This window comes from Micropterus dolomieu, unplaced genomic scaffold (genome assembly GCF_021292245.1).
Source record: "Micropterus dolomieu isolate WLL.071019.BEF.003 ecotype Adirondacks unplaced genomic scaffold, ASM2129224v1 scaffold_340, whole genome shotgun sequence".
NCBI classification, from domain to species: Eukaryota; Metazoa; Chordata; class Actinopteri; order Centrarchiformes; family Centrarchidae; genus Micropterus; species Micropterus dolomieu.
In genome coordinates, this window is record NW_025744327.1 from 26,105 (window position 1) to 53,268 (window position 27,164).

The following is a 27,164-nucleotide window of genomic DNA, read 5'->3' on the forward strand; positions in this document are numbered from 1 at the left end:
AGTCTGTTTTTGGTTGTATACTGATGTTATGACCTGCCACGGTGTCCTGAACTCGGGCTGGAAGAGTATTGACAGAAGCAGTTGAAATGGCCATTGTGTTTTCTGAAACGTCATCTGAATGCGACAAACAGAACCAACTTTCCAACGTGAGTCTACCTCATACATCCATGGTCTGAGCCTCCTTCGTCTGTATTGCACAACAACTTATATGACTTAAAATATGATTTGCACGTTTCTTTCCCAAATCGGCACCCACGGAGAATAAGCCGGCGGTCTGTGAACGGCTCATCAGCATGGATGCTCGGACTCTGCAGGAGCTCGTAGCCGCCGCTGCCTGTCTGTACTCTGACAGGGCAGCTGTGACATATGACGGCGGGTCAGGGAGCCCCGTGTCCCTGCTGTACAGGGATTTGGTTGAACTGGCCGGAGAACTCTCTCATATTATACGAGAGAACTGCTCTCCTAATAACGGCGCGATTGGCTTGTATTGCTGTGATGATTTGTTCATTCCTGTCTGGATCCTGGGGTGAGTTCTCTCAGTCAAAGTTTACTACTCTATGTCAAAACACAGCATCTGACCTGTGTGTGAGCGTGCTGCCTAAACAATTTCTGTGCCATATCAAATGAGTAATGTAGGTGAGTAGCTGATTTTTAACAAATGATAAATAAATCTACCTTGTACCTTGTACTGGAGGATAATAAACTGTCTTGTCTGCCAGGATCCTGCAATCATCTGCTGCCTATGTCCCACTGGACCCAGAAGCTCCAGGACTCCTCTCTGCCAGGGTCATGAACCAGTGTGGCCTCAAGTACTGTGCAGTGAAGACAGACATCCTGCAGGTTGACTATTTCATACTTTATGAATATAAATACAACAATAATTGTGAGGACTAATTGCGCAAAATTTGACAATAATCTTCTCAAGTTTAAACCTGCATTAAAATACAACTAAATGACATATTGTTTCTCTTACGATCAGGGTATAAAACCAACAAATCATCAGACAAAATAATGGGCATATTAACCTGTTGGGGCCCCTGTTGACACCCAATCCACATCCATTATGTCCAGAGCGCACAACAGTCTTATGAACTTTGTCACAGCCCAGATACACAGAGCCTGACCCCTGCTATGCTGGAATATACATGTGTGGTTATTTGAACTTTACTTCAGAATATGCACAATGTGAGCACAACACAAACCCAAATAATAAACATCTTCAAAACAGATTTTTACATAATAAAGCAGGGCCCCAAAATTAGCTAATAATCCAGGAAACACTATAGCTGTTATTACGCTTTAGTCATGCATATTCCCTCACATATATGCAAATGATCAAACTGATATGGGGGTCTTGGACAAAAGATAAAAACCTCTAAAGGGTATGGGTGCAAATCAAAAATCAGTTTGTTCAAAGGAAGTGGAGACAGGAGGAGAATAAACAAGTTAAACTGTTACGCTGTCATATGCAGTTTATTTATCCTTGCATTTGTATTTATGTATCCGCCAAAACAGATACACAGTAGATATAGATACATATACACTACAGTTGACTCTGTTGTATATTAAAATTAATTTGTGATCTGTTGAAGTCTTCCCTCTTTGTCGTTGGTTTGTATGAAGATTTTCATTGATTTATTTCCTCCTCCCATCAAGCGATTGCAGGCAGCTCTTGTCAAACAGACATCCATTGAGGTGTGTGTGGTGCTGCCCAAGTTCAAACTAACCCTGATACGAATCAAGCTGCTGCCGGTTACTGAGCCCAAACAAGGACCAGATCACACCAGAGCTCGGACAGCAGATGGCGCTGGGCTCTGTGAGGCAGCTGCACACAGAGACTTGGCGTATGTGCTCCACACATCTGGTACAACTGGCCTTCCAAAGATAGTGAGGGTTCCACACAAGTGTATTCTGCCTAATATACTGCATCTGAGGTGAGCGTTTATACCTTTAATCGTTATGGATCTCTAAAACTGTGTTATTTGCTGATACATTTTCAGAAGTGCACCTCTCTCGGTTCAGATCTTCGTTTCAGATGAGTGCAGACGATGTGGTTTTCCTTGCCTCGCCCTTAACCTTTGACCCCTCTGTGGTGGATATTTTCCTGGCCTTATCATCTGGGGCTCAGCTCCTCATTATCCCTTCTGTGATCAAGAAAATGCCCAGTCGACTGGCTCGACTGCTGTTCAAGGATCACAAGACGACTGTCCTACAGGCAAGTGTTAAGAAACTGTCGTTTAGTCTGAAGACCTTTTTTTGTCACTACGACGTGGTGTTTTTTTGTTCTCTGCAGGTCACACCGACGCTGCTGGTCCGCTTCGGGCACCGTATCCTAATGCAGGAGGTGCTGTCTTCTGGCTCCTCATTGCGGGTGTTGGCTCTGGGCGGAGAGGCCTGCCCCTCGCCAGCTCTGCTGAGGAGCTGGAGACACCAGAACAACAAAACACACATGTACAATATCTACGGCATCACTGAGGTGTCCTGCTGGGCCTGCTTGTACAAAATACCAGAGTCTCTACTGCAGTCTAGCAACCCGTGAGTGTACTCTGTTAATTAAATCTACATCTTAAACAAGCTGCCGTCAGTACAACTTTATTTAACATGCTTTCAGCACGGTGTCCTTTGTGCCTCTCGGGACTCCTCTTATGGACACGTTGGTGGAAGTGAGAGATGAACACGGCGTCATTGTGACAGAGGGTGAAGGGCAGGTGTTCATTGGTGAGAGAGATCTCATTGACATGCACATACACGCAAAAGTTATTTCGGTGATAAACCATATGATCCTTGGTGCAGGTGGAGAGGACAGAGTTTGTCTCCTGGATGATGAGGAGACTGCAGTCCCTGGGACGATGAGAGCTACTGGAGACTGGGTGACTGTTAAAGACACACAGCTGTGCTACCTGGGACGGAAAGACAGGCTGATTAAACGCCACGGAAAACGGGTGAACTTGGACAGCTTGCAGCACGTAAGATGTTTTTAAGTACTTTGCCAAAAATAAAAGGGTATAGATATATAATTCATGGACAGTGTCATATAATCTTTTGTTAAATAAAGTTGAATAAATCCAACATCACAAATATAGATATCAAAGGCAATAAAAAGTGGTACATCATGACCTACTGAAGGTAGTGCTACTTAAATTTTAGGTATCGCAACACTATGAGTGATGCCTTTCATATTAACCATAGTCCTTTGATCCATTGTTAATATACAAAAATTGATAGCTGCAATGTTTTTCTTTCCAAGAAGTAGATAGTTCTTTTAATATCTGGCTAAGAAATAGTTGTTGTGGGTTGAAGTTAAGAGGTTTTAACTGACAGTGAACATAGCAAGCTTTACATGGCAAAGTATTAATGTTTCAACTCTTCTCCTCCAGCTCATCTTGAGTCTGCCTCAGGTGGAGGCCTGTGCCGTGGGTCTGTATGAAGGCCTTCGGCTGCTCGCCTACGTCGTGGCGACCACATCTGGAGACCAGAAATCAGCTTCCCCGCTTGCGTCTGTGGAACAGACACCGTCAGCCTCGGCTGAGCATCGGGAACACCTCCCCTCTTCTGTAAAGCCCCACCGGGGGGCGACGCACGGTGCAGATGAGAATCTGAGCAGACTCATCCTGAACCAGCTGTCTCTGCTGCTGCCCTCTCACAGCGTTCCTGACACGCTGGTGCTGGTGCCAGCCTTGTGTCTGACTCCTCACGGTGAGCATCGGACACACTCGGTCACCTCTGTGGAGAGATGCATTCATCAAAGGTTTCTGTTATCCTCATGTTTGTTTTATTATAGGCAAAGTAGACATGGAGGCACTTATGAAAATATACCAAAGACAGAGACAGTGCTCTGATTCTTCACGGGGAGACATCACAAAACTAAAGCAAACTCTTATATCCTTGTGGCAGGTATTTGCTTCTTTTGACAACATAACTCCACATTTATAACTTCCTGGTTTAATTTGTTGCCTGAATATGTTTATGCTCAACTACCTATCGACAGGAAACTCTAGGTCTTCCCGAAGATGCGACCATTGACGAAAAATCGAACTTCCTGTTGAGCGGAGGAGATTCCCTGAAGGCACTACACCTCTGTGAGGACATCCTCGCTGGTGTGGGAGTGACCTCACCAGAGCTTTTGGAAGTTATACTTGACGGAACCTTCTCTGACATCCTGTGCCATGTTGCGAGAGTAACACTGATGGTGCCGTCATCGCAGTCTGAGGCCGAGAAACGGAACGCCGATGCTCCCGCTGCAGTGCCAGCGAAGAGAGAACGCAAAGAGGCCACAGCAGCAGAGAGGCTGCAGGGGGAGAAATGGGCTGTTAAAGTTATAAGACGAGCAGGTGAAGTGATAGAAATGAAAATCAGAAATCCAGAGACCAGTACAAACTTCCGGGCTGATGCAAAAGAAAAGGGTTGTAGTAAGAAATGTGCGCAAGATGTTCTGGGCCTCAGTCTGAGCTGGTCCTCAGACACAGGCAGATGTGTGGACGCCTCCCCGGTGCTTCTAGTACAAGATAGAACAGATCCGAGTTCCCACGAAGGTGAAACAGCAGTGTTCATCGGCTCCCACTCTCACAGAATCCAGGCTTTAGAACTGATCACTGGGAGCCTTCTGTGGGAGCGAGTTCTCGGGGACAGAATCGAAGCCTCTGCCGCAGTGTCTCGCTGCGGGAGCCTCGTCGTGATAGGTCAGTACCAACTCCCTGAATGCTGCTTTAAAATATTTGACTCTATGTTGTTGGCCTTTAGGATTTATTTCTGGACTGTCCCAGGTTGCTACGACGGCTGTGTGTATTTCTTATGCACTGCCTCTGGAGAGACACGGTGGATATTTCAGACGGGAGACGCTGTGAAGAGCTGCCCTGCTGTGGATCCCCTCACAGGTCTGGTGATAGTGGGCTCACACGACGGGTATGTTTACGGCCTGAACCCAGAGGTGAGTGCGTTTGATATGAGGCGATTCTACGGCTCTAATGATACAGAAAACTCACAGATGTGTGCATCTGTTGTCACATTCAGTACTGCCAAAACAACAACAAGGTCCTGTTTTCAGTCATGGTCAGCCTTTTATTTAGTCATTGATTGATACTACTACTACTACTGAGCTACACAAATGTCCTCCAGGAATATGAATATGTTTTGCAGTATGTTTTTTTTATGTGTTGCCTGCTGCGACCTGTTTAATCAAGTGAAAGTTACCTAAACTGGTAAACGTGGTAGAGATAAATCAAGAGATATTTATCTGTTTTATGTTTTTAGGTTCAGCAGTGTGTTTGGAGGCGTCAGTGTCGGGGTGGAGCTGTGTTTTCCTCCCCATACCTCCACACCTCACTCAGGCAGCTGTATGTGGCTTCTCTGGGAGGTCACCTACTCTGTCTCAACCCTGTGAGTAAAGAAAAAACAAAACCTCAGTAAACAACTTTGCCATTTTTTTCACAGTGGGACATTTGGACACATTGTGCCCTTTGCTGTGTGATAAGTGTTATTTTTTTCTGTCCCAGGACAGTGGAGAGGTCCTGTGGTCCTACTGTAGAGACATCCCGTTCTTCTCATCACCCAATGGCTCCTCTGGTCACATGGTGATTGGCTCTGTGGATGGAAACATCTGCTGCTTCAGCAACACAGGGAAACTGGTGAGAGGCAGAACTCTGGGGTTTTTCTCCACAGTGTACCGTGTAACTGTTTTACACATGCTTTTGCTCAGTTTTCACAACTGCTTCATAAAGCGAAGAACCAAACTGATGCTATCTTTACTTAAAAAGCATTAATGTTTTATTCTGAGCTTACTGTGTTTCAGATAATACAAATTACATGTGATGAAAATATATTGGTGTATATTGTTGCAGATCCATAACAGAAACTAGTGCAGACACCGTCATCTATTTGCCTTGTAGGAATATAGGATTTACTTTCAAATCAGACTCCTGACCGCACTGTAAATTTGCAATATTATTCAATATTATATATACGATAGAAAATTAAATTTTCCAAAAGCCGCTCAATTTACAATTTTATTAAATTTTTTATGACAACATGAAACATAAGACATAAGGACGATATAAAATAGATAAATAAATAACATTAAAAAACAAAAAAAAAATTTATTTCAAGGATTTTTTTATTTATTTACATTGATTTCAAGATAAATTGGGGAATAGGACAACGGCCCTGATATAGGAAGCAATCAAACCAACAAAAGAAAATAAAAATAACATAGAAACTACAACAAAATAATAATAAAAATAAATATATTATACAAATAAATACATACATACACATATAGTACAAAACTAGACAACAGTAAGGAAAGGATGATGCTGAGTGCTTGGGGGGAGTGAGGAGAAAAAGAGTTGTCTACTCATAATTGTGATGGGAAACGTGGGTAGGAGGGAGAGGAATCCCCAAGCAGGATAAAGATGTAAAAGATTCCAGCTGTCTTGATAATATATAAGTTGTCCTTTCCTTGTTGCTGTGAGTTTTCCAGGGATCAATGTTTGGTGAGAAGGTTGAGCCAGAGTGTTGTTGATATTTTTGTTCTATCTTTCCAGCTAAGAAGAATTACCTTTTTTTTGCAAGTGCTATGGATGTGAGTAGAAAGGGTTTGTGTGTCAAAGATATTTGGATTGTGGTAAGATCTCCTAGCAATGCAATGTGGAGGGGCTATAAGGGATGGTGAGGCCAAGCATTTAAGACAGTGCCCAGGACCACCAACCAGAAGGACTGAATCAGTGGGCATGACCAAATTGAGTGGATGTTATTGTCTGTGGAACAGTGTCTGCATGGGTTGTTGTTTTCGAAGCCCATTTAGAAGAGTTTTTGTGTAGTGATATGTGATCTACGTAGAATCTTGTATCATTGAGAATGTGTTGTTGCCAGTCTATTGTGTCCTGTAGTTTGAGATTGGAGGTCCACTGTCTGTTGGGACTGATCATGAGCTAATAGGATCTTATATACTGAACAAAATTATAAACGCAACACTTTTGTTTTTGCTCCCATTCATCATGAGCTGACCTCAAAGATCTAAGACTTTCTCTATGTACACAAAAAGCCTATTTCTCTCAAATATTGTTCACAAATCTGCCACTGGAAAAATGTATGTAAACTAATATGTCATCGGCATAGAGACTAATTTTGTGGTGGAGTGACTGACTTATGAATCCATCTGTGTTGTTACTTTGTCTGATAGATGCAGCAAGTGCTTCTATGAATAATGCAAATAACAGTGGTGATAATGGCCATCGTGTAGTGCCTCTCTGCAAGTGAAATGATTTAGAGATGTGTCCGTTGATTGCAACTGAGGCAGAGGGTGACTTAGATAATATCCTGACAAAGTTAATGAAGTTTAGACAGAAACCAAAGTGAGAGTGAAGAAAAGAAAGCCCAGTATGCTCTAACAAAGGCCTTTTAGGCATCTGAAGGGTTAAAGTTGTTAGTTGAAAGATAAATAACATTAAATTGTTTAGGTATGTCTCCTTTTAATGAAGCCTGTCTGATCTGTGTGTACTATTGATGAAATTGCTGATTCTTGTCTGATAACTTATGCTTTACCTATAATTTTTACATTGGTTTTAATGAGTGATAATGGTCAATAACTGGAGCATTTTGTAGTGTCTTTGGTTTTAAGAGAAGTGTTATGAAAGCAGTGTTCATATATGCTGGGGTATTACTGAGTCAGAGTTGGAGAGAGAAGATTGTTGTGTTGGTGTAACGATGGGAAATAAAATCTTGCTATTGCTTCCTATTCGTACACAACACACTTCTCTACCTTGTTTTCACCACGTTTCCTGCAACAACTCGCCTCACCAGATCTCAGAGCGAGAATTGTGCTTGAGCGAGACACACTATTGCCCCAAAGGAATATGTAGCAGCCACTGCTGCTGGTTCATGGCGGCTAGCTAAAGCCATCTACTGCACGTTTTGCACCTACTAGTCATATAGCAAATTGAATCTCTTGTGAAAACTGAGCCAAAGTTATTTTAAAACACTGTAATACTTTAGTGTGTGACTCTTGTGTTTCTCTGCAGGTTTGGCAGTTTTTAACAAAAGGACCCGTCTTCTCCTCTCCGTGCGTCACACCAGACCATCAGAGGGTTCTGTGCGGGTCACATGACGGTTGCCTGTACTGTTTAAACTGCGCTGACGGCTCTTTAGTTTGGACTTTCCAGACCACAGGGAAGGTGTACTCCAGTCCTTGTGTGTTTGATGGCTCTGGTATGGGCAAGAGGAGGATTCTGGTGGCCCTGGCCTCCACAGACGGTACAGTGTGGATCCTAGATGGACAAGATGGACAAATGCTGGCCTCATTCACTCTACCTGGGGAGCTGTTTTCTTCCCCAGTGGTGTGGGAAAAGTCTCTCGTAGTTGGGTGCCGCAATGACTTTGTGTATTGTTTAAAGCTGACTGTCAAAGAAGAAACATAGAAGCATAAGACGCATTGCTGCACTTTATATAAACACTGATTGCTTTTTGTCAATGTCAGAGCAGAGAGTGTGCTTTGGGAAATAAACTTTAATTAAAGTTCAGGGAAATAATGAGTCTACGGTCTTTCAGTTCAGACATCAGTATTTAATTTACATTATTCATAACATTTTGTATCTCTTTAAGAATTTTCTCATGAATATCTCTTAAGTGAGACAAAAAAGTGCAAATAATACCAAACATTTTTCTTGTTACATATAACACTGCGTACACTACACTATTGTGCACGACTGACATGAAAAACAAAATGACAAAGTGATTCTTTTTGACCGAAGCTCTGGTAACTTCTATGCAGTACAGTGTATTTCCATACATACTGCTCAGTAAGTGAGTGGCGGGTAATGAGAATGCTGGAGGGGCTTTTTTTTTTCATCGAGGAAATGCTTACATCATTATGTAAGATCATATCACATTGACGAGGAAGTGATGGCGTATGCCCACAAACACAAGTGTGTAACAGGAGGACAGCTACAAAAAAAAAAAATGTATGTTACAGCAAGCAGGCGCTGTGTCGGTCTCCATAGCTCTGAGGATAATGTGCAGTAAATTCCCAGTAACACGTGGTCTTCAGTGCTGTGTTTAGGTGCACCCACTGTGTGATTATTCCGGTTACCTTATAATGGCAAAATTGTACAATAGCCTCTTTGACAGCTATCACAGTCATCACACAGTGAGAATTGTTATGCTAAGAGTATGAGTTAAAAAAAAAAGAGAGAAAAGACTTCTTTTGTACATGACTAACAAGGCTCAGAGAGGAGATACAGTATTGTTTCAACATAGATAAATCCTCTGCTTTACATAAATAATACTAACGAGGGCAGAGAAGACACCTGCACCGCTTCCATCAGCCGTCCAGAAGCAGATTCAACAGGTTGTTACTGGTAGCCCTTAAAACACGATTCAGACAGTTACCCTCTGTTTATTAAACACTGTCAGTCAGACCTTCACCTCTCTAATACAGAAGTGTTTCTCCTATTATTGTGTTGAGCAAATTATTTATTTACAACCACGGTGACACAGTTGGCTACAAAATAAAAAAAGATATTGAGGTTGGCTATTGCAATGGCCAGCCTTGGTTGTGATTGGCTGCTGAGGACTCCCTCGGACTGCGACATGTTTGTTCTGTGTCTTTTTGGGACATATACTTTGTGTGTTCGTATACAGTATGTGCATGCGCGCAACAATTGTTTTATATATATCTCTGTGACTGTATTGGAATATTTGAATGTGAAGCGCACTTTAACATTATAATAGTACCAGCCAGTGTGTGGGGTTACGAGGTGATGGAGGGTTTTACTTGTTTCACAGTCAGAAGGTTTCATGGTGAGTTTTGGGAGCGAAGGAAAAGGTGGTGGTGATTCTCGAGGTGCTTCAGAGTCCATGGGCAGTGTGCAATCCCAAATGCGGGCCAGAGCCCAGTGTGAAGCGAGGGTGAAGTGTTATTTGATGATCTGAGGACAGTCGCTCCAGGCTTTGGCCTTTCGCTTGGCCAGAGCCAACCAGGCTGGCTCTGTGGACACCTGCGGAGAGTCACTGGAGGGGAAGCGCTTTGACACCTCCTTGACAGAAGGTGGCGACGGTGTAGAGTCTGCAATCTCAACTGAAACAACAAATCAAGAACAAAAGCTTGTTACACACACTAGTTTTTAGATTTTTGTTTTTTTTAATATTTATGATCTAAAACTGATGTTTTAGATCATAAATATTAAAGCAGTGAATAATGCCCTTCACAATTTCCTAAAGCCCAAGGTGATGTCATCATATGTCTGTTTTGTCTGACCAACAGTCCTGAACCCCAAAATAATAAATTTACTGTAATGTAAAACAAGGAAAAGCAGCGAATCTCACATTTGAGAACCTGGAATTTTTGTGTTTCTGGTCGAAAAATTGCGTATTAATTATCAAAATAGTAATTAAGTTTCCGTCAGCTGACCAAATGTTTATCAAGTATTTGTTGCAGCTCTATTGTAATTTGAAATGTATTCAAAAAAATAGTTTTAGTTAAAGGCAAATTATTGTGTTTCAACATTAAATTATTTAAATAGGGCTGCAACTGAGTATATCCAATATTTATTAATCTAACTATTTACAATTTATTAAATTACGAGAGAGAGAGAGAAGGAAAAGCAGCTCATCCTCACATTTTAGAAGCTGGAACCAGCAATTTGGGGCATTTTTACTTTGAGTTGTTAAAATCACTCAATCGAACAATCATTTCAGTGATATGTGGCTTTATTATTTGTGCACTCAACGTTGAGGTTCTTACCAGTGACAGAGCTGGGTAAAGTGTTAGCTTTTTTCAGGTGTTCTCGGCGCTCAAATCGTCCCAGGAGGCTTTCGGGTCTCTTGGGCTCCTCTGGTGTCTGAGGTTTAGAAGAAGGACTGGTGCTCCCGCTGCCTTTGCACTCTGTGGGACTCACCAGTGTAACCTGCAGCAGAGAGTTGTGATTGTAAGTGAGGAGGAATACTGGCTGATGAGGTGAATGTCAGAAGAAATAGTAGAAAGAGTGTAAAGAGGCAATCTGGGGCACATACGCTGTCTCTATCTCTAGCTTGTTTTTCTGCCAGTTTGGCCTCTCTCTGGCTCCGTCGATCCTCTCGATTCTGCTGCTGCTCCCTGAAGCCCTTTTGCTTCTGCAAAGCCAGTGTGATCCATAAGGGCCCAGCCTCCTTCTCTTGGACCCTCGCACTGTCCAGGGAGTGCCTGCTCTGTAGTGATGGTTTTTCTGTAGCAGAAGATATCCATAGTGGCATATTACTAGGCCAATATATTCTTCTAAATGTTTGGGTGCTAGTTCCAATAGAATAGATGAAAGTTTCAAAAAGTCTTTCTACAAAACCCTAACAAAAGCCAAAATTAAAGTTTGTAGACGCAAGCCGTTGAACAAGAACTTTACCTTTTTAAGTAAAATAAGGGTATGACAATTTGATTTAAATAGGGAGTTATCAGATCAGCCAGTTTCGGAACTCTGTGCAGATACGGACACATTTTGGTTGGTACCAAAAAAGTATTGTGGTTTGATACCCATCCCAACATAATTCACTCATTGCACTCAAGGCCACATTAAAATAATTTTTAACATTTTGGGAAATATGCTTATTTGCTTTCTTGCCAAAAGTTATATGAGAACCTCTCTCAAGCCTCTCTAAGAAAAGGAACAAGCAGATTGCCCAAAATGACAAACTAATCCTTTAAGCCATGTAGAGGCACCATAGGTTGGAGGAAAGTCAAGATTTTAAAATCCTGATTAGCATTAACAGCATAGTGCTTGATCAAAGTAACACTGACCTCTCCTGATGAGCTCCGTCTTTCTATCTGCCTTCTCTCTCCAGGGGATGTTAATGGAAGGGAAGAAGGATCTCCTCTCCTTCGGCTCCTCTTCCCCTTGGACCAGGCCTTGGCTACTCTGGTGCAACTGGGCCACCGCAGAAGGTTCCTCGTTCCTGCTCTGCAGCTCCTTGCTGGATGACTCTGCGGCCCCTGTCCTCTGGATCATGGCATCACTAGGAGGCCCATGGGCCACTTTAGGTAGAGGAGATGGGGGAGGTGTGGAGACTGCTCCAGTGGGTTTGGGCGACGTTGTTGGTCTGCGGTAGAGCGGTGGCTTGGAAAACACTTTCTCACCATCGCTGTGTGCGGCGGGGCTGGTAGACTTACCTGGTTTAGACCTAGGGACAGCAGGGGAGGCAGATGCATGTAAGTACTTGCCGACCGCGCCTTCTTTCTGAGGCGATTTGGGACTTGATTTGTCGGAAAAGACCGGAGAGGCATCAGAGTCTGGCTCAATGGGGGTTAGAGGTGAAGGGACTCCATCAAAGCTGTCCCCAGCACTGTATCGTTTCTTCCTTTTCTCAGTGGACTCTCCACTGTGGAAGCGGAGGGAGTAGTTGGTCCTCCTCAGCTTTATGCCAAAAGGTGAGGGCTTGTCCTCACTGTCCTGACCTCGGCCTTCTCCCTCCTCTCTACTTTCAGACACCTCCGTCTCACTCTGAGCCCTGCTCTTCAACTCTGGCCCCTCGGGTTTCGCTCCAGGGCTGGGAACCAGGAAAGAGGGGAGGTCTTTGGCAAACATACATTCCTCTGACCCTCTTTCTACGATGCGGACCGTTTTACTCGTCCTGCTCTGAGGTTTACTGGTTGGAGCTGGGGAGACTGCAGTGGGGCTATCATACCGAGTAGCTTCCTCTCCTGCTTCATCTACACCGAACACCTCAGAGTTCCTGTTTGAATCTCCAAACTTCTTCTTCGCAGGGGTGATGGAGAACTTGGCGCTGGCAGACATGGTCTTCCTGAGGTTCGTGTGGGAGAATGCAGGCTGGTCTTCACTGCTGGGTTGAGGCTGGTTCCTGCTTGGCTCTGGGTAGTCTTCGTATTTCCCCTCCTCTACCCCCTTGAATATCTTTGATCTGATGCTAGCCCATTCTGCCAGGATGGCTGCACCGGGCTGGTCTACAGAGGACTCGTTAAGTGATTTCGTCTTGCCAGACTTGCGGTCTGGTGAAGTCTTGCTCTTGGTCGGCGGTGTTCCCTGGGCCTTTTTATCCTCTCCCAAACCCAGCAGAGACTTACAGGCGGTGTCTTTGATCTGGTCTAAATTGACGGCTGTCCCACAGAGCTGGGCGCCTGTCACTAAGATGGCTGTGTGGGGGACATATGGAGACGTTGGCAGGTTTGGGGAGTCTGGTCCTTCAGAAGAGGCCTTGGCGCTCTCTCTTTGTTCGGCTACAGCACCGCTCTGGTGGCTGGAGGCTGGCGTAACAGGCGTCAGGTGGACCTTCTGGAACAAAATCTGTTTTTCACCGGAGGAAACTTTGAAAGAGAAAGGCCTCTGTCTCTCCTCCATCTCCCTCCAGCGCAGCTCCTCAGCCCTCCTCTTCCTCTCCTGTGGATCTGAGAAGCCATCAGCCTCCTCTAATGACAGCCTCCTCTGCTCCTCCTCCTCCTTTCTCATCCTCTCCTCCTCCGCTTCCAATTTTTTCTTTTCTTCAATCTCCTGCAACCTCAGCTTTTCCTCTTCCTCCCTTTTCTTTCTTTCCTCTTCTTCCTCTCTTAGTTTCCTCTTCTTCTCGGCCTCAAGCTCCTGCTGCCTCCTCGCTTCTTCCTGCTCCTCTTCTCGCCTCTTCCTTTCTTCCTCTTCTTTCCTCCTCTGCTCTTCCAGCTGTCTTCTCTCCTCCCGCTGTTGGCGCTCCTGCTCCTCTTGCAACCTCCTTTCCTCCTCCTCCCTCCGCATCCGCTCTTCCTCCTCTCGCCACCTCTTTTCTTCTTCCTCTCTGATCCTTCTCTCCTCTTCCTCCCTCCTCCTTCTCTCTTCCTCCTCTCTAAGCCATCGCTCTTCCTCCTCCTGCTGTTTGCGACACCTCTCCTCCTCTAGTTCACGCAGCCTCAGCTCCTCTGCTGCTCTCTTCCTCTTCTCCTCTTCCTCCTGTTTGACCCTTTGTTCCTCCAGCTCCCTCTTCCTCCTTGTCTCCTGTCTTTCCTCTTCATACAGTCTCTGTTTCTTGAAGCTTTCTAGGGAATCAACAGATGCCCTGCGCTGGTCATCCGTGGAGACACCTGCTACCTCGAGGTCCTCTTGCACCGCACCAGGAATAGATACCTCTAGGAGGTCCTGAGAATGTAGAAATTTGATTAGTCCTATTTTCTTCACCACAACAAAGTTTGAGAAATGTCTCAAAAATAAATCAACAACATGCTAAGACCCATTTGAGGCAACTCATAGCTTGACTTTAGCTCTGGCTCACCTGTGTAAATCGCCGGTGCTTGCGGGAAACCCTCTGGTTTTTCGGTTTGACGGACAGTTTATGCTTGGCAGCGGTGTTGTCTAAGCGAGGAACAGACTGTGGAACAGCATCCAGATTGATGGACTCAATAGTACCAGTGGGTGGAAGAACTCGTCTGGACCTTGGGGACTTCACTGGGGTGCTGTGTTGGGTTTCTGCTTGTTGGGCCCCCTGGACCTGTTTAGTCACAATAACAGAACATTTTTTGATAAACTGAAACACATCTGATCTTAGTCCTAATACCTTAAAAACCTTCTTATTCCTCATCAAAAACAGGGCGCCATTACATTACCCTTAGTCTTGAGAGCCCAGTGTTTTATGTTAGTAGCGGCTAATAGCCTATAATAGTAGCCTCAAGCAGAGATGAGGAGCAGGCTACAGACGTCTGGTAGGCTCACCTTGTAACTCCACAACCCCAGATTTTTCAAACAGACCCGACCAAACACTGACTTAAGTGACATCACTTGAGGTAATTTACCAGACTTTGCCTAGCTCTTCTTTAAAAATAGAACTGTCATCAGAATAAGTTAATAAGTGGTTACCTTTGGCTCTGTGTTTGCTGGTTCAGCTTCTACCTGGGCCAAAACCTTCAGAGGACTCCGGGGAACCTCTTCCTCATCTGAGCTTCCCTCATCTCCTTCACTTTTCCTCAGAGAAGGAGGCCTCTGGCCAAACTTTATACCTTGTGCTATCTGCCTCTGTTTGATAAAATAAAAAGGAAAAAGGTTACACATTATGTATGTAGACAGAAGATAACTGTTCAGCAACTGAGTGTGCATAGCTACAAGGCCCACCTGCAGATTCCTAACTTTATCCGAGACGTTTTCCTGGGACATGCTGTGATCTAGACCGGGCTCAGTCACCGGCTCCTCTGGGATAAAGATGCTGTCGTGTGAGAGAGCTCGAGATCCGATGGGATTCAACTCCCTGCAGGAAAATAAGAGTGTCTTCAGAGTTGCAGCGTGTCATTACTGTCAGTCATTCATTCATTTATCATGAGCAGGATCCAGCGTCGCTCCATAAATCATTTTACACAAAGAAACAAATGACCTCTTAACACACCAGTAGTTTCAGCACATCAATTAAAGGCTTAAATCGTGTTGAGCCTTTCATAAGCTGTTTTTGTGCAGAACCTCACCCTTCTCGCTAGAGATTGCGTAACCACAACTTGCAGTGTTTGTGAGAGTCATTTTTCTGGAAGTGAAAACAAATCTGGCAAGACATTTGCAAACGTCCTTTGAAAACCTCTGATATAGGGTCTATAAAGTGGGTAGTGGGCCTCCAACTTATTCATGGGAGCTCAGCGAAAAAAATTGACACTAGTTATTAATTATCAAAATGGGATATAGAATACCCTAAATGCGTGTGATTTGATAAAGAGATAGTTCAGAGATACAGCAGTTTGGGGGAAATTTACAGTTTTCCCCACATTCCCAGAGATTAATAAATGCCACAGGACAGACCTTTGTTATGCATTTGGTGTAGTCTGTGCTGTTAAACAGTAATATTAGGCTGTCTTGGCTTAATTTTGTCTGTCTATGTGATCATAGAACATAATCACGACTTTAGCAAAATTAACCAAGTAAACTAAGAGGGGTGCACCATTTTCCAAGCTTTGTCTGAGGGGAGGCCCACAGTCTGTCTTTGCAAACCCCTAAATTATTGGTTAGATCTTGGTTATAGCTTTTATCAGCAGTAACATAATGCTAAGCGGAAAAACTCATTATCTCATACAAATGTGAGTAAAAAGGAAACTTTATTACCTCAGATTTTGATTGGACTCCTCATCGTCAGATACAACTCCATTGCACACTTCCCCAGTAGAAAAACTCGCTTTTAGCTCTGCTCCATCAAAGCCCCGCTTCGCCTCCCTCTTCTTCTTCTTCTTCCCAAAGAGTCGTCTAAAGGGCTGGAATTTGCCCTGTCGCCTTCTCTCTGTTGTCAAATGAAAACAAATGACAACCACAGCTATATGCAATCATCAATCTTTATATCTCGCCCTCGGGCTAGATAACGAGCAGGACGGTGCCTATGGGCGGGTTTTTGTACGCATGTATGTATGTGTAGATAGTGAAATGCAATTGACTGAATAAAAAGAAAAAAAATCAAAATAGCACATGGAATGAGAAGAAAACCTTGGCTCTTTGGTTCATACTTAACTTGTATTTACAGGAAGTGGAGAAGATAAACAACACGCATAAAACGGGAGCAACCACTTCCCCATGGCAGCTTTAGAAAAATTTACAAATCCCTGATTTATTGTTTAAAACAGGCAAACGCAAATCCATGGTCCCTGAGAGAAAGGAAAGGAGTGAAAACACACAACGACATCCTGGCTATCCTCAAGAGTTAATGTCAAATGAATGACTCATAACACCCTTGACCTGCATCACTCTCCAAGATTTACATGTGTGCTATCTTATCTTAATGAGACAAATCACAGATAATCACTTTGGATTACCTAATCCATCGGCCAGTGAGGCAATCCCTTAAACCACATTAAAATCAGTATGGAACAATAAAAGGAGCAATGTGCTGCCAAAAAATAAAAATGTGTCGGCAACTGACCTACGTAATAAAACACAGCAGTTAGTACTGGTAAGATCAGTGCTGGTTCATGACTTCCTCAAGTGATGAAACTAATTTTGGATCTTTATGCTCATCATCTTTCATGTCAGGAAGTTACACACTCTTGTGCACAAGATAAACTTTCCCATGTGTAAAGGGAAAAACATCGCTAGGTTCTCTCCTCAGGATCCCAAAGATGAGATGTTGACATTATGTCATTGGAAAATGTAAACAGATATTGTTTAGCATAATTTAAAAATGTAATAAAGAGTGTTTCCGATGGTGTGTTTAGTCTTTGTCTGTGTATCCGTGTGTGTGTGTACTTGTAGAGGTTCACTGGATTAACTAAGTGGGTGAGATTACAGAGCTACTCTACACCACTGTGTAGACAGGCGTTCCCAGGGCTCTGAGGGTATCTCTTTCAGAGCTATAAGTAGCAACTGGTGTGGGATTACACTTCACATGCTGCGCACTATACCAGGCATCATGGGAAATGATGCCTGGTATAGAAAATAGTAAAAACTAGTTTCACCAATTAGATCCTCGACTCAGAAGTGTGTCTTTATTTTTGTGTGGGACAGTTTAAGTGTATGTACAGTATCTTACAAGTCAGTACACCCCTCACATTTTTTATTATTATTATTATTATTTCTTTTCATTTGACAATACTGAAGAAATTAAACTTTGCTACAATGAGTGTACAGCTTGTATAACTCAAAATAACATATCACGCAGCCATTAATGTCTAAACCACTGGCAACAAAAGTGAGTACACCCCTAAGTGAAAATGTCCAAATTGGGCCCAAAGTGTCAATATTGTGTGTAGCCAGCATTATTTTCCAGCACTGCCTTAACCCTCTTGGGCATGGAGCTCACCAGAGCTTCACAGGTTGCCACTGGAGTCCTCTTCATATCACGGAGCCGGTGGATGTTAGAGACCTTGCGTTCCTCCACCTTCCGTTTGAAGATGCCCCACAGATGCTGGTTTAGGTCTGGAGACATGCTTGGCCAGTCCATCACCTTTACCCTCAGCTTCTTTAGCGAGGCAGTGGTCGTCTTGGAGGTGTGTTTGGGGTCGTTATCATGTTGGAATACTGCCCTGTGGCCCAGTCTCTGAAGGGAGGATCACGCTCTGCTTCAGTATGACACAGTACATGTTGACATTCATGGTTCCCTCAATGAACTGTAGCTCCCCAGTGCCGGCTGCACTCATGCAGCCCCAGAACATGACATTCCCACCACCATGCTTATAGGCAAGACATGCTTGTCTTTGGACTGCTCACCTGGTTGCCACCACAGACACTTTGTTCACTTTGTTTATCTTGGTCTCTTCAGACCACAGGACATGGTTCCAGTAATCCATGTCCTTAGTCTGCTTGTCTTCAGCACACTGCGGGCTTTCTTGTGCATCATCTTTAGAAGCAGCTTCCTTCTGGGCCAACAGCCATGCAGACCAATTTGATGCAGTGTGCAGTGTATAGTCTGAACACTGACAGGCTGACCCCCCACCCCTTCAACCTCTGCAGCAATGCTGGCAGCACTCATACATCTATATCCCAAAGACAACCTCTGGATATGACGCTGAGCACGCGCACTCAACTTCTTTGGTCGACCAGGGCGAGGCCTGTTCTGAGAGGAACCTGTCCTGTTGAACCGCTGTATGGTCTTGGCCACCGTGCTGCAGCTCAGGTTTGGCAATCTTCTAGGCCATCTTTATGTAGAGCAACAATTCTTTCTTTCAGATCATCAGACAGTTCTTTGCCATGAGGTGCCGTGTTAAACATCCAGTGACCAGTATGAGGGATTGTGAGAGCGATAACACCAAATTAAACACACCTGCTCTCCACTCACACCTGAGACCTTGTAACGACGAGGTCACGTGACACCAGGGAGGGAAAATGGCTAATTGGGTCCAATTTGGACATTTTCACCTAGTGGCGTACTTAATTTTGTTGACAGCAAATTTACACTGTTATACAAGCTGTACACTCACTCCTTTACCAAAGTATTAACCAAATCTGTGGTATGTGGATTTTGTTAGCTTTGGAGAGAGCCAGGCTTGCTGTTTCCCCGTGTCTAGTCTTTGTGTTTAGCTAAACTAACAAGCTGCTGGTTGTAGCTTCACATTGGACTGAACAGATTTGAGAGTGGTTATTAATCTTCACATCTAGCTCTTGACATGGAAGCGAATAAGTGTATTTTCCAAAATGTGAGAATAGTAGATTGATTTTCTGTCGATTGACTAATCATCTCTACTCCAAGTTCTATCTCCCTTGATTTAATATGTGGTAATAGTGACATATACTACAGAGCGATTATGAGACGACACTTATGCATTTAATCATTGCTTTGTTTGTATTTCTTCCTTTTTTTCCCTCTTGTGTTCTTGTCCCCTTTTCCTTCTTTTTCTTGAATGTCAACTGATATTTAGAACCTTGATGTTTACATCAGGACAGAGATCTTGGTGGGACTGCTCTAAATGTTTTGGGTGGGAAGGACCTGAGACTGAGAAAAATGGGAAAGAAGCGGGGGGGGGGGGGGGGGGGGGGGGGGGGGGGGTGGGTTCTTCTTAAAGTAATATCTATTTATGTAGTTAACTCTATCTCAATAAAAATAAAGTATCAAGGACAGTAGAGTCCTACTGATGAAATTGATTGCTTAATACTCTGTCAGACCCACTCTCTCCTTCTTTGTCTAAGTGCAGCGAGTGATATTATGGTGGTGACACTGATGCTCTGCTTCCCTGCAGCATGCTCTTCCAGCATCAGGGCCAGTCCAGTGTTTCTACTCTGGTTCAAAGCCCATAATGCAGTGCCACAGGCATGCTCACACACTCACGCGTGAAATGAGAATGGACACGTTTTTCTGCACTGTAGACGACTCAGTAGCACTCCATAGAGCAGCATCCAATCTAACTGGAGTTAACTCTTGCTTCCTGTGTCCTTATGATGTGGTGTGTTTTGACCCTGGTCCTCCGAACCTGGACCCCTGCTGGTTTTTCAATCCAGCCATCTGATCAGGGAATATTTCCCATCTGGTGAAGGCAAATTTACTAGTGGGCAGAAGGATAAAAAGCAGCAGAAGGCTATTCCATCTTCTGCAGCCTTATATTTGCAGATATGGGAGCTGTATCAATCTTTGCATCTAACTCCTAGCAAGAAAGAAAATAAGCTTGATCTACTGTACTCTGTCTAATATTTGCTACATGGATTCATGATCTGATTATGTATTAAAACTGCTGGAAGGGATCAAACAAAAGCTAGTAAAAAGGTGATCAAAGAAGTCAGATATGTGGACACAGCACAGCCTCTGTAAAGGCTCAAGTCAAACCATCACCACGCCACACTCTTCTTAAAGAGACAGTGAAAAAAACCCCATTAAACTGCTGCCAACAGAGGTCATTTCATCCTCGTAGTGTGATAACTGAATGGGCTTTAAAACACTGTCTCTTTAAGATGTCGCTAAAAGCACTCATTTTTTTCCTATTTACCTGGGCCTTTGGATTCGGTTACCTCTAAAAGCATGTCATGCTTAGTTTCCGTGGCGTCCGTTGCCATGATCACTGCACACCTTGGCTGTGTTGAGAAAGGAGGGAAGTAAGATGGGGATGCTGTTATCATCTTTACTGCCGGGGAGGGGTAAAAGGAGCAAGTGTGAGCTTTTAAATTGAGGAGAGACACATGAGAGATCAGGAAAGGGGCACTGAACACTTATAGCGCTTGAGCAGAGCTGCAGTTGGACTCTCACTTTTTATTTTGCTCTCTATCGCCTCTAGCGTTATCATCAAAAAGCTCCGCTTTGTTAGCTCTGGCAGAATGGCTCTTGGTGTTTTGCCTGTCTGGGGCTGTTTTAAAAACAAAATAAGCCCTCTGAGGCCTCTCTGTTGGGATTTGTTGGCATAGACATGGTACTAAAACGTCAGCTGTACATCTGAAATGAAAACACACCGCTAAGTGGTTGGGGGCTAAATAGATAGTGCAAAACTACAAATAAAAAAAAATTACTCTTAGAGCAGCTGAACTGAACATGCTCACTTTCAGCAGGATGATCCTTTGCTACGTCTGATTATTAGAGATCCAGAGCAGAAATTATCACACAAACCACAAGAACCACCTCTTATTTGCATCTCATAAACTGACAGGACCTAACTACACACTGAACTCTGAGCCCGGCGTCCTCCAACATCTGTCTGCAGCACGTCGGCTGAGCCAGAGGTTTTCTGATGTACTGCGGAAATGTGTGTTGTGCAAAACCACAAGCACCCTGGTCGGCTGTATAACACGAGAGTGTGAGACAGTACTGAGAGAGCCAGAGTGTGGCATCAGCATACCGTGGGCTTCCTTCCTGAGGGTGACAGAGACGGACAGACTCTCTCAGAAATGTCTTGCCCCAGAAAGGCTCTTTGTCCAGCGCAGAACAAGAAGCGAACAAGCATGTTCGGTAGTGTGAGTGTGTGAGCACAGACACAGACAGAGACAGAGACAGAGAGAGACAGAGAGTGTGTGTATGTGTGTGTGTGTGTGTGTGTGTGTGTGTGTGGTGAGGAGAGAGACTGTACGTGATTGTGTCTGCTGGTGTAAAGAGAGATATTGTGGATTTTTGTTTGTCTGTTTATTTACATGTGTTGACTGGGCTTGGCTGGAAGCCCTAATGTTGAGCAAGTGTCTGTGTGCTAAGTGTTTGTTTGTTGTTGTTTTTTTGTCCCATCACTGCAGAGGACAAACTTGGGAAGCAGCTAGAGATGGGATGAGAGAAGCACGAGGAGCAGCCATGTGCTCTACAGAAGCAGAGAAATGATACACTGCATCATAGTATGGCGTAGGCATAACACGATGCTGCATCTTAGGGATCTCGAACGACCCAAAAGCTCAACACCATTTGATGGTGACACCAGCTCTGCACCAGAGTGGGCTAGACAACTACCCAAGTCCAATAGCATGGCTTAGAGTTGTAGCGGCTAAGTGCCATAACCTTACAGCACAAGTAGCTTGCTGACAAAGCAGACAGACGAACGTGGTGGAGCCGTGTAGCGGTTTACCTATTTCAGCTGCACAGCTCGAGATGGCTGCGCACCACTGCAGTAAAACCTTAGGGAACATCGATCTTCCCTTTTGCACAAAGCTCGTTTTACCCAGATGAACGTCACTGCTGCCTCCGCTGTAGCTTTGGGAGAAAACGATGGAATAAATACAGAACAGAGACAAAACAGCAGGAATCGGTATGTTAGGTCTGTTAGCATCAGGTGCAGTAGGTGAGTGGGTGGGGAAATATGAGCGTTGCATGAAGGGTGACATGGGACGGGGGTGGATGATCGATAAGGATATATGGAGGTGACGATGACAAATCCGATGAATCTATACTGCAAAAAGTACGCTTTCACTATCACTGTTATCACCTTAGGGTCTGGACTTTCACAGCATCTCATCAATGCCAACTCTTTGTACCAATCTCATTCTCTAAACTTTGAGCAGTCTCTGGTTTCCACAGCAACGTGTTAGCAGCAGCACCCAGGGCCCGATGAGACAGACGCAAAACAGAATCAACTCCCACCACAAATCCTTATCAATGCAAACAGACGGAAATAGTTCACTTGCCACAAACACTGCATGTGTTACTCCTGATGTGGCTGTTTCGACAGACTGCCAGGTCATGTGCACAAGGACAATAAGGGAGTGTCCTAGTGCAATTGTTATTTAGCACAAGGGTTGAGTAATTAGAAATGAGGAAAATAAATATCAGAGGTGTGTGGTGATTAATCATTATCTTGCAATTGCAAATGCAATTCTACTTCCTCCGACAATTTGGCAAGAAGGCCTTGATGCCGGCAGCTGCCCCTGTTGAGCCATCATTTTTGGATGAGAATATAAAAACAGCATCTTCTGGAAAGGTTGGTCCTGATGATGTTTACCGGTGTTAAAAGGAGAAAACATTTCTTTATATATGGACACTGTGAATTGTGTGCGTCCATGGCATCTCCAGGAAGTCTCCATCACAACGGAAGATTTAAAATGCCTAAATAAAAACAAATCAAACAGAGAACTATGTGTTGAACAACACTGATATGCAATACACCTCTGCACTAGGGCTGTCCCCGACTAAGGATTTACAGAGTTTCGAATCAGAATTGTCAATGATTGCCTGATGACAGATTGTCAAATCTATGTGTTGGGGGGGGCACATTGCAGCTTTGCTTGAGAAGCTGCAGAGCTTTAGTCTCTATTCATTAGTGACTGTATCTTACACTCTACATATACAGCTAAACTGAGGCTTACTGTTGATCCTTTTCTCTCTGCTCGCCTGCCATTCACTGGTCTTGCGCAGAGTTTTGATGTCCGCCGACTTGCTGACAATTGCATGCAGTTCGCAGTTCCACGCGGTTCTATTCCAAGTACCAATATTCTTTTTGGGGTTTATTAATGGTGATAAATGATCAAAAAATTCACGCACAACTATGTAGATCACAGCTGCAACTGGTGCACCCTACCTTTAGGGTTAGGGTTACAATTTTGGATTTAATCATGCACTTTTAAAAAATTATTTGAAAAATTATTAGCTTCTTATCTTCACATGTTTATTTACAGTGTTATATGTTGACATATCATAATAGTCTGTATAATTACTTATTGGGAGACAACCGGTGGTACCATGTAAAATCAGACGTTAAACACCCCCCTTTTGGCCTAAATGGTATGATCCTTGTTTCCCAAGATTCTGCAAAGATTCGTGAGATTGGGATTCGAATCAATCTCTGTCTATCAAATCACTGACAATTCGGGGACACCCCTACTCTACACTTTCCCTCTTGTGTTGTGATTTCTAATGCAGCATGGAGAATTCATTTCACAGTAAAAAAAAAAGTTAAGTTATTAAAGACAAAAAGCCAAATAATTATCCGTTAACATGTGTTTTTCATTTAATTATAACAGTAAACACATAAAACAAAGGATATACATATACAGTAAGATGTATTGCATTTCACTTTATTTCTGATGGATTAGTTTTTCATTTTTGCATTTAAATCTTCCATATATCAGGTTGATGAGGGCAGAAACATGTATGTTTGTGTGGTAATTTTGCAGCAGCCTGGTGTTCTTGCTATAGTCGCAATAAACCTGTAGTTTGGATACTGACCTAAATGTATTAACTGGTTGCAAAGTATCCAACCGGTGTTCATTCACATTATTTAGCATTATAATATAATGCATTTCACTTGCAGATGGAATCACTAAATATCAACTGAGTGATGTTAAGCTGACAAACAACTTGGTCATTAGATATGTACTTTAAGCCATTTGTCACCATATATCTGCACTTTCTAACCTAATTTTCATGCAACTTCCAACTCCTCCCACATTTGTGCCACACAGACTGAATAGGACACAAATGGGCAAAGCACTATTTTGTGGTGACACTGTTCGTGCTAATGTTCACGCTGCCATGAAAACAGTACGTGTTTGTGAACAAGTACAGTTTTGCATGACAGACCCAAACCCAAGTAAATAGCATATTAACAAGATTAAAGCTGTCAGCATGCTTCTTCAGAGCTTAAATAGCCCTCCCCTACACCTTTCTGATGTCGGAATCGAGAGGGATATGTCCGACCATTTCTGTAACTTTCCAAAAGTGACGAACCGACATTCACACCCACTTTGAGTCGTGAATGGCCTGCTGTGCAAAGGTGAGAGAGCTAAATGCTAACGCCAGCAAGCTAACATTTTTACAATGACCTGCTGGTGGTGCTACATAAAAAGACAGGGGATCACCAAAGTCCCTAGGATTCACCACCTGGGGACCATGATTGTCTGTACAAAATGTGACGGCAATCCATCCAACAGCTGTTGAGATATTTAAGTGTGGACCAAAGTAGTGGGCCAACCCACTGATAGACAAATATATCCCCAGGGCCACATGCTAGCATGGCTAAAAATCTAGTTACAGGTACTATACCAACACTAGTAGTAGCTATTAGTGGACAAAATACAAGCCAGGCCTGCAACAAACACTCGCTTTATGATTTATATATTGTTCAGTTATGTTAAGACATTGTGCTGTAAGGTGTCCTTGGCATTTGTCTACTCCCTAGATATCCACAGGGTGCATGTGGAAAAACAATGGATTTTAGAGTGACACGCACCACGTATCACATGACCATGGTTATGTTTTCCACATTAGCCATCGGTTAACTGACAATTCTCAAGAGTGTGAACACAAAACAACTGAAATGCCTTCTCCTCCTGCCTCAGCATCTCAAGCACAAACACTGTGACTTGTGATATTCACAGTTGACATACACCAAAAAATTCAGTACAGTACTATACACTTCACTCTCTTCGCTGTCCAACATGAGCTGTTCACAATGGTTTTGCACACAGAGAGCCAAAAAACACACAGAAAGAATAAATGGCGTGTTAAAGTTCTACAAACTTTAGCTAACATTTCATCAACTGCTTTTAACTTTCTGCATAAGAACGCCTTCTTACCGTCCTGCAGTCGCTCTGTGTGCGAGGGTATCTATGAGTGTGTGGCCGTTCCACCTGCCTGCTGTCACTTTGGATCTAGGGCATTACCTGGAGTCAGGTGTCAGATGCAGTGAGGGCTTTGTGTGCGCGCGCTTGTGTGGGTGTACAAGAGAGCAACGGAGTAAACATCCCTCGATATCCCCATATTGATGGAAATGTGATTGCTGTTCTAAGGCGCAGTCTCACACTCTGGAATGAAAACTTGCGTTGGCGTGAGATCACGAGTGCAGATGCGTGTTGGAGTGGAGCTCATGCACGGTCTGAGGGGAGGAGGTGTCTCAGCAGGGATCGGGGTAGTGTGAGCTCCGAGCGAGGAGAGATGGGCGTTCTCCTGTGTCTGTTAGTGCTGCTGTGCTGAGGAGGCACAAAGTGACACTTTGTTTCCGCGCCAGATAGCCAGCGCAGGAGAACAGAGCGGCATTCACCATTTCAACTGGCTGATGCACACAAAGGCTTTCATTGTGGGTTAACAGTAACCGCGTATACACATGCGTGATTAGAATGGTTTGTACGGTGCACCACACCTGCTTAATAATGTTACAGTCACACATGGAGCCTTCAGAGCTAACCTCAACACACACACACAGGTGAAGTGCTGAAGCTACTCAGAGGTTACAGCAAATATCATTTTAAGCTTTGTCCGCGTAACTTCAGTCCCCTTAATACCAAATTACTCTATAAGATCCTCATTTATGATCACATTAGTCTCATGTGTAATCATAATGGCTATGTGCAGCAGCATAGTGTTAGCGTGTAATAAGGCCAGCTCCCCCCAATCTCCAGTTTTGGCAGCATCACTGCAGTCTCACAGGGATATGGTAATAATGAGGGCTTTACCAACCTGGATGCCGCCTATGTTACAGCAGCACAGCGCTTCAAAGACAGACTGTTCCCTGACTGACTCTGTGCCCCGCCCCCATTCCCACACACAGATATTCACATCCACATGTATTCACACACACACCTCGATCTGTTGACTAAATTGCATGTTAATGCATGTATTGATGTTTCAACGGCTAATAGATGATTTGGATAGCCAAGGGGGGACAATTTCATAGTCAAATGTGAATTGTGTTCCATTTAAAGTCACAGAAAGTAGACAAACCTTTGTGGTAATCTATGCATCATCACTCTGATGCCGTCTTTGTCTACAGCCTGCCGCTTTTCCTTGTTGCTTTGTTTGAATATTTCCCCCGGTAATTTCTGAAAATGACCTAAATGCTTCAAACATGTCATTACAACAAACCTTAATATCAGCTGCAATTTTGATTGTGTATATGCCGCATAGTATATTATTAAGAGCAGAGATGTGTTACATAAACATGTAAATCCTTCTCTAAGGACCACATTTTGGAAGAGCAGATGATAACTTGCACCACACTCAATAATTAGCACAGACCTCATGAGAAATTGAGGTGTAGGCTGTAATTGCAGTTCTGTGCTTTAGTTAAGGGCAGCTCTGACACTAATACCAATATCTGTATAATAGCATAAACAATACTGTACGTACTATGTATGGGTGATACCTAAGAAATACAATTTTTATAAGAAGACTGTTACATATTACATCTGACTTTACTACGTTTTTTTTACAGTTGTAGTTGCTAGCTCCTTTGTAAAAATACAGCTTTACATGCAAAACATGCAGCAAAGTCATGACATGTGATGCACTACAAACCACACTTGTGCACCTAGCAAGAAAACTCTTTGATTAGGTCAATGCATCACAGAATGAGCACTAATGAACCCTCAAAAGATGTTCATTAGTCATTTCATTTGGGTGGTGATGACATGATAACTTAGTCGAATCCTTGTTCACTGTGCAGT

At 43.6% G+C, this 27,164-nt stretch overlaps 2 protein-coding genes across 3 annotated transcripts; one reads left to right on the forward strand and one right to left on the reverse strand.

The window, feature by feature from the left end:
* aasdh (aminoadipate-semialdehyde dehydrogenase) lies at positions 1 to 8,522 on the forward strand. Its single transcript, XM_046043470.1, has 14 exons — positions 1 to 526; positions 720 to 840; positions 1,657 to 1,934; positions 2,023 to 2,215; positions 2,294 to 2,535; positions 2,612 to 2,718; positions 2,794 to 2,966; positions 3,378 to 3,696; positions 3,782 to 3,894; positions 3,989 to 4,679; positions 4,764 to 4,927; positions 5,251 to 5,376; positions 5,493 to 5,624; positions 8,016 to 8,522. The coding sequence occupies exons 1-14, from the start codon at positions 294 to 296 to the stop codon at positions 8,409 to 8,411; spliced, it is 3,288 nt and encodes a 1,095-aa protein (XP_045899426.1). The 5' UTR covers positions 1 to 293; the 3' UTR covers positions 8,412 to 8,522.
* cracd (capping protein inhibiting regulator of actin dynamics) lies at positions 6,092 to 25,650 on the reverse strand. 2 transcript variants are annotated; one of them, XM_046043471.1, is made up of 9 exons: positions 25,299 to 25,650; positions 16,014 to 16,185; positions 15,045 to 15,177; positions 14,793 to 14,948; positions 14,212 to 14,427; positions 11,759 to 14,078; positions 11,005 to 11,195; positions 10,736 to 10,898; positions 6,092 to 10,069 (listed from the first exon to the last, which is right to left on the reverse strand). In XM_046043471.1, exons 3-9 carry the CDS (start codon positions 15,084 to 15,086, stop codon positions 9,909 to 9,911), a joined length of 3,249 nt encoding a protein of 1,082 aa, XP_045899427.1. In that variant the 5' UTR covers positions 15,087 to 15,177; positions 16,014 to 16,185; positions 25,299 to 25,650; the 3' UTR covers positions 6,092 to 9,908. The 2 variants fall into 2 exon arrangements, with proteins under 2 accessions (XP_045899427.1, XP_045899428.1); XM_046043472.1 differs by lacking the exon at positions 25,299 to 25,650 and adding an exon at positions 17,695 to 17,701.
* Positions 25,651 to 27,164: the final 1,514 nt, after the last annotated feature.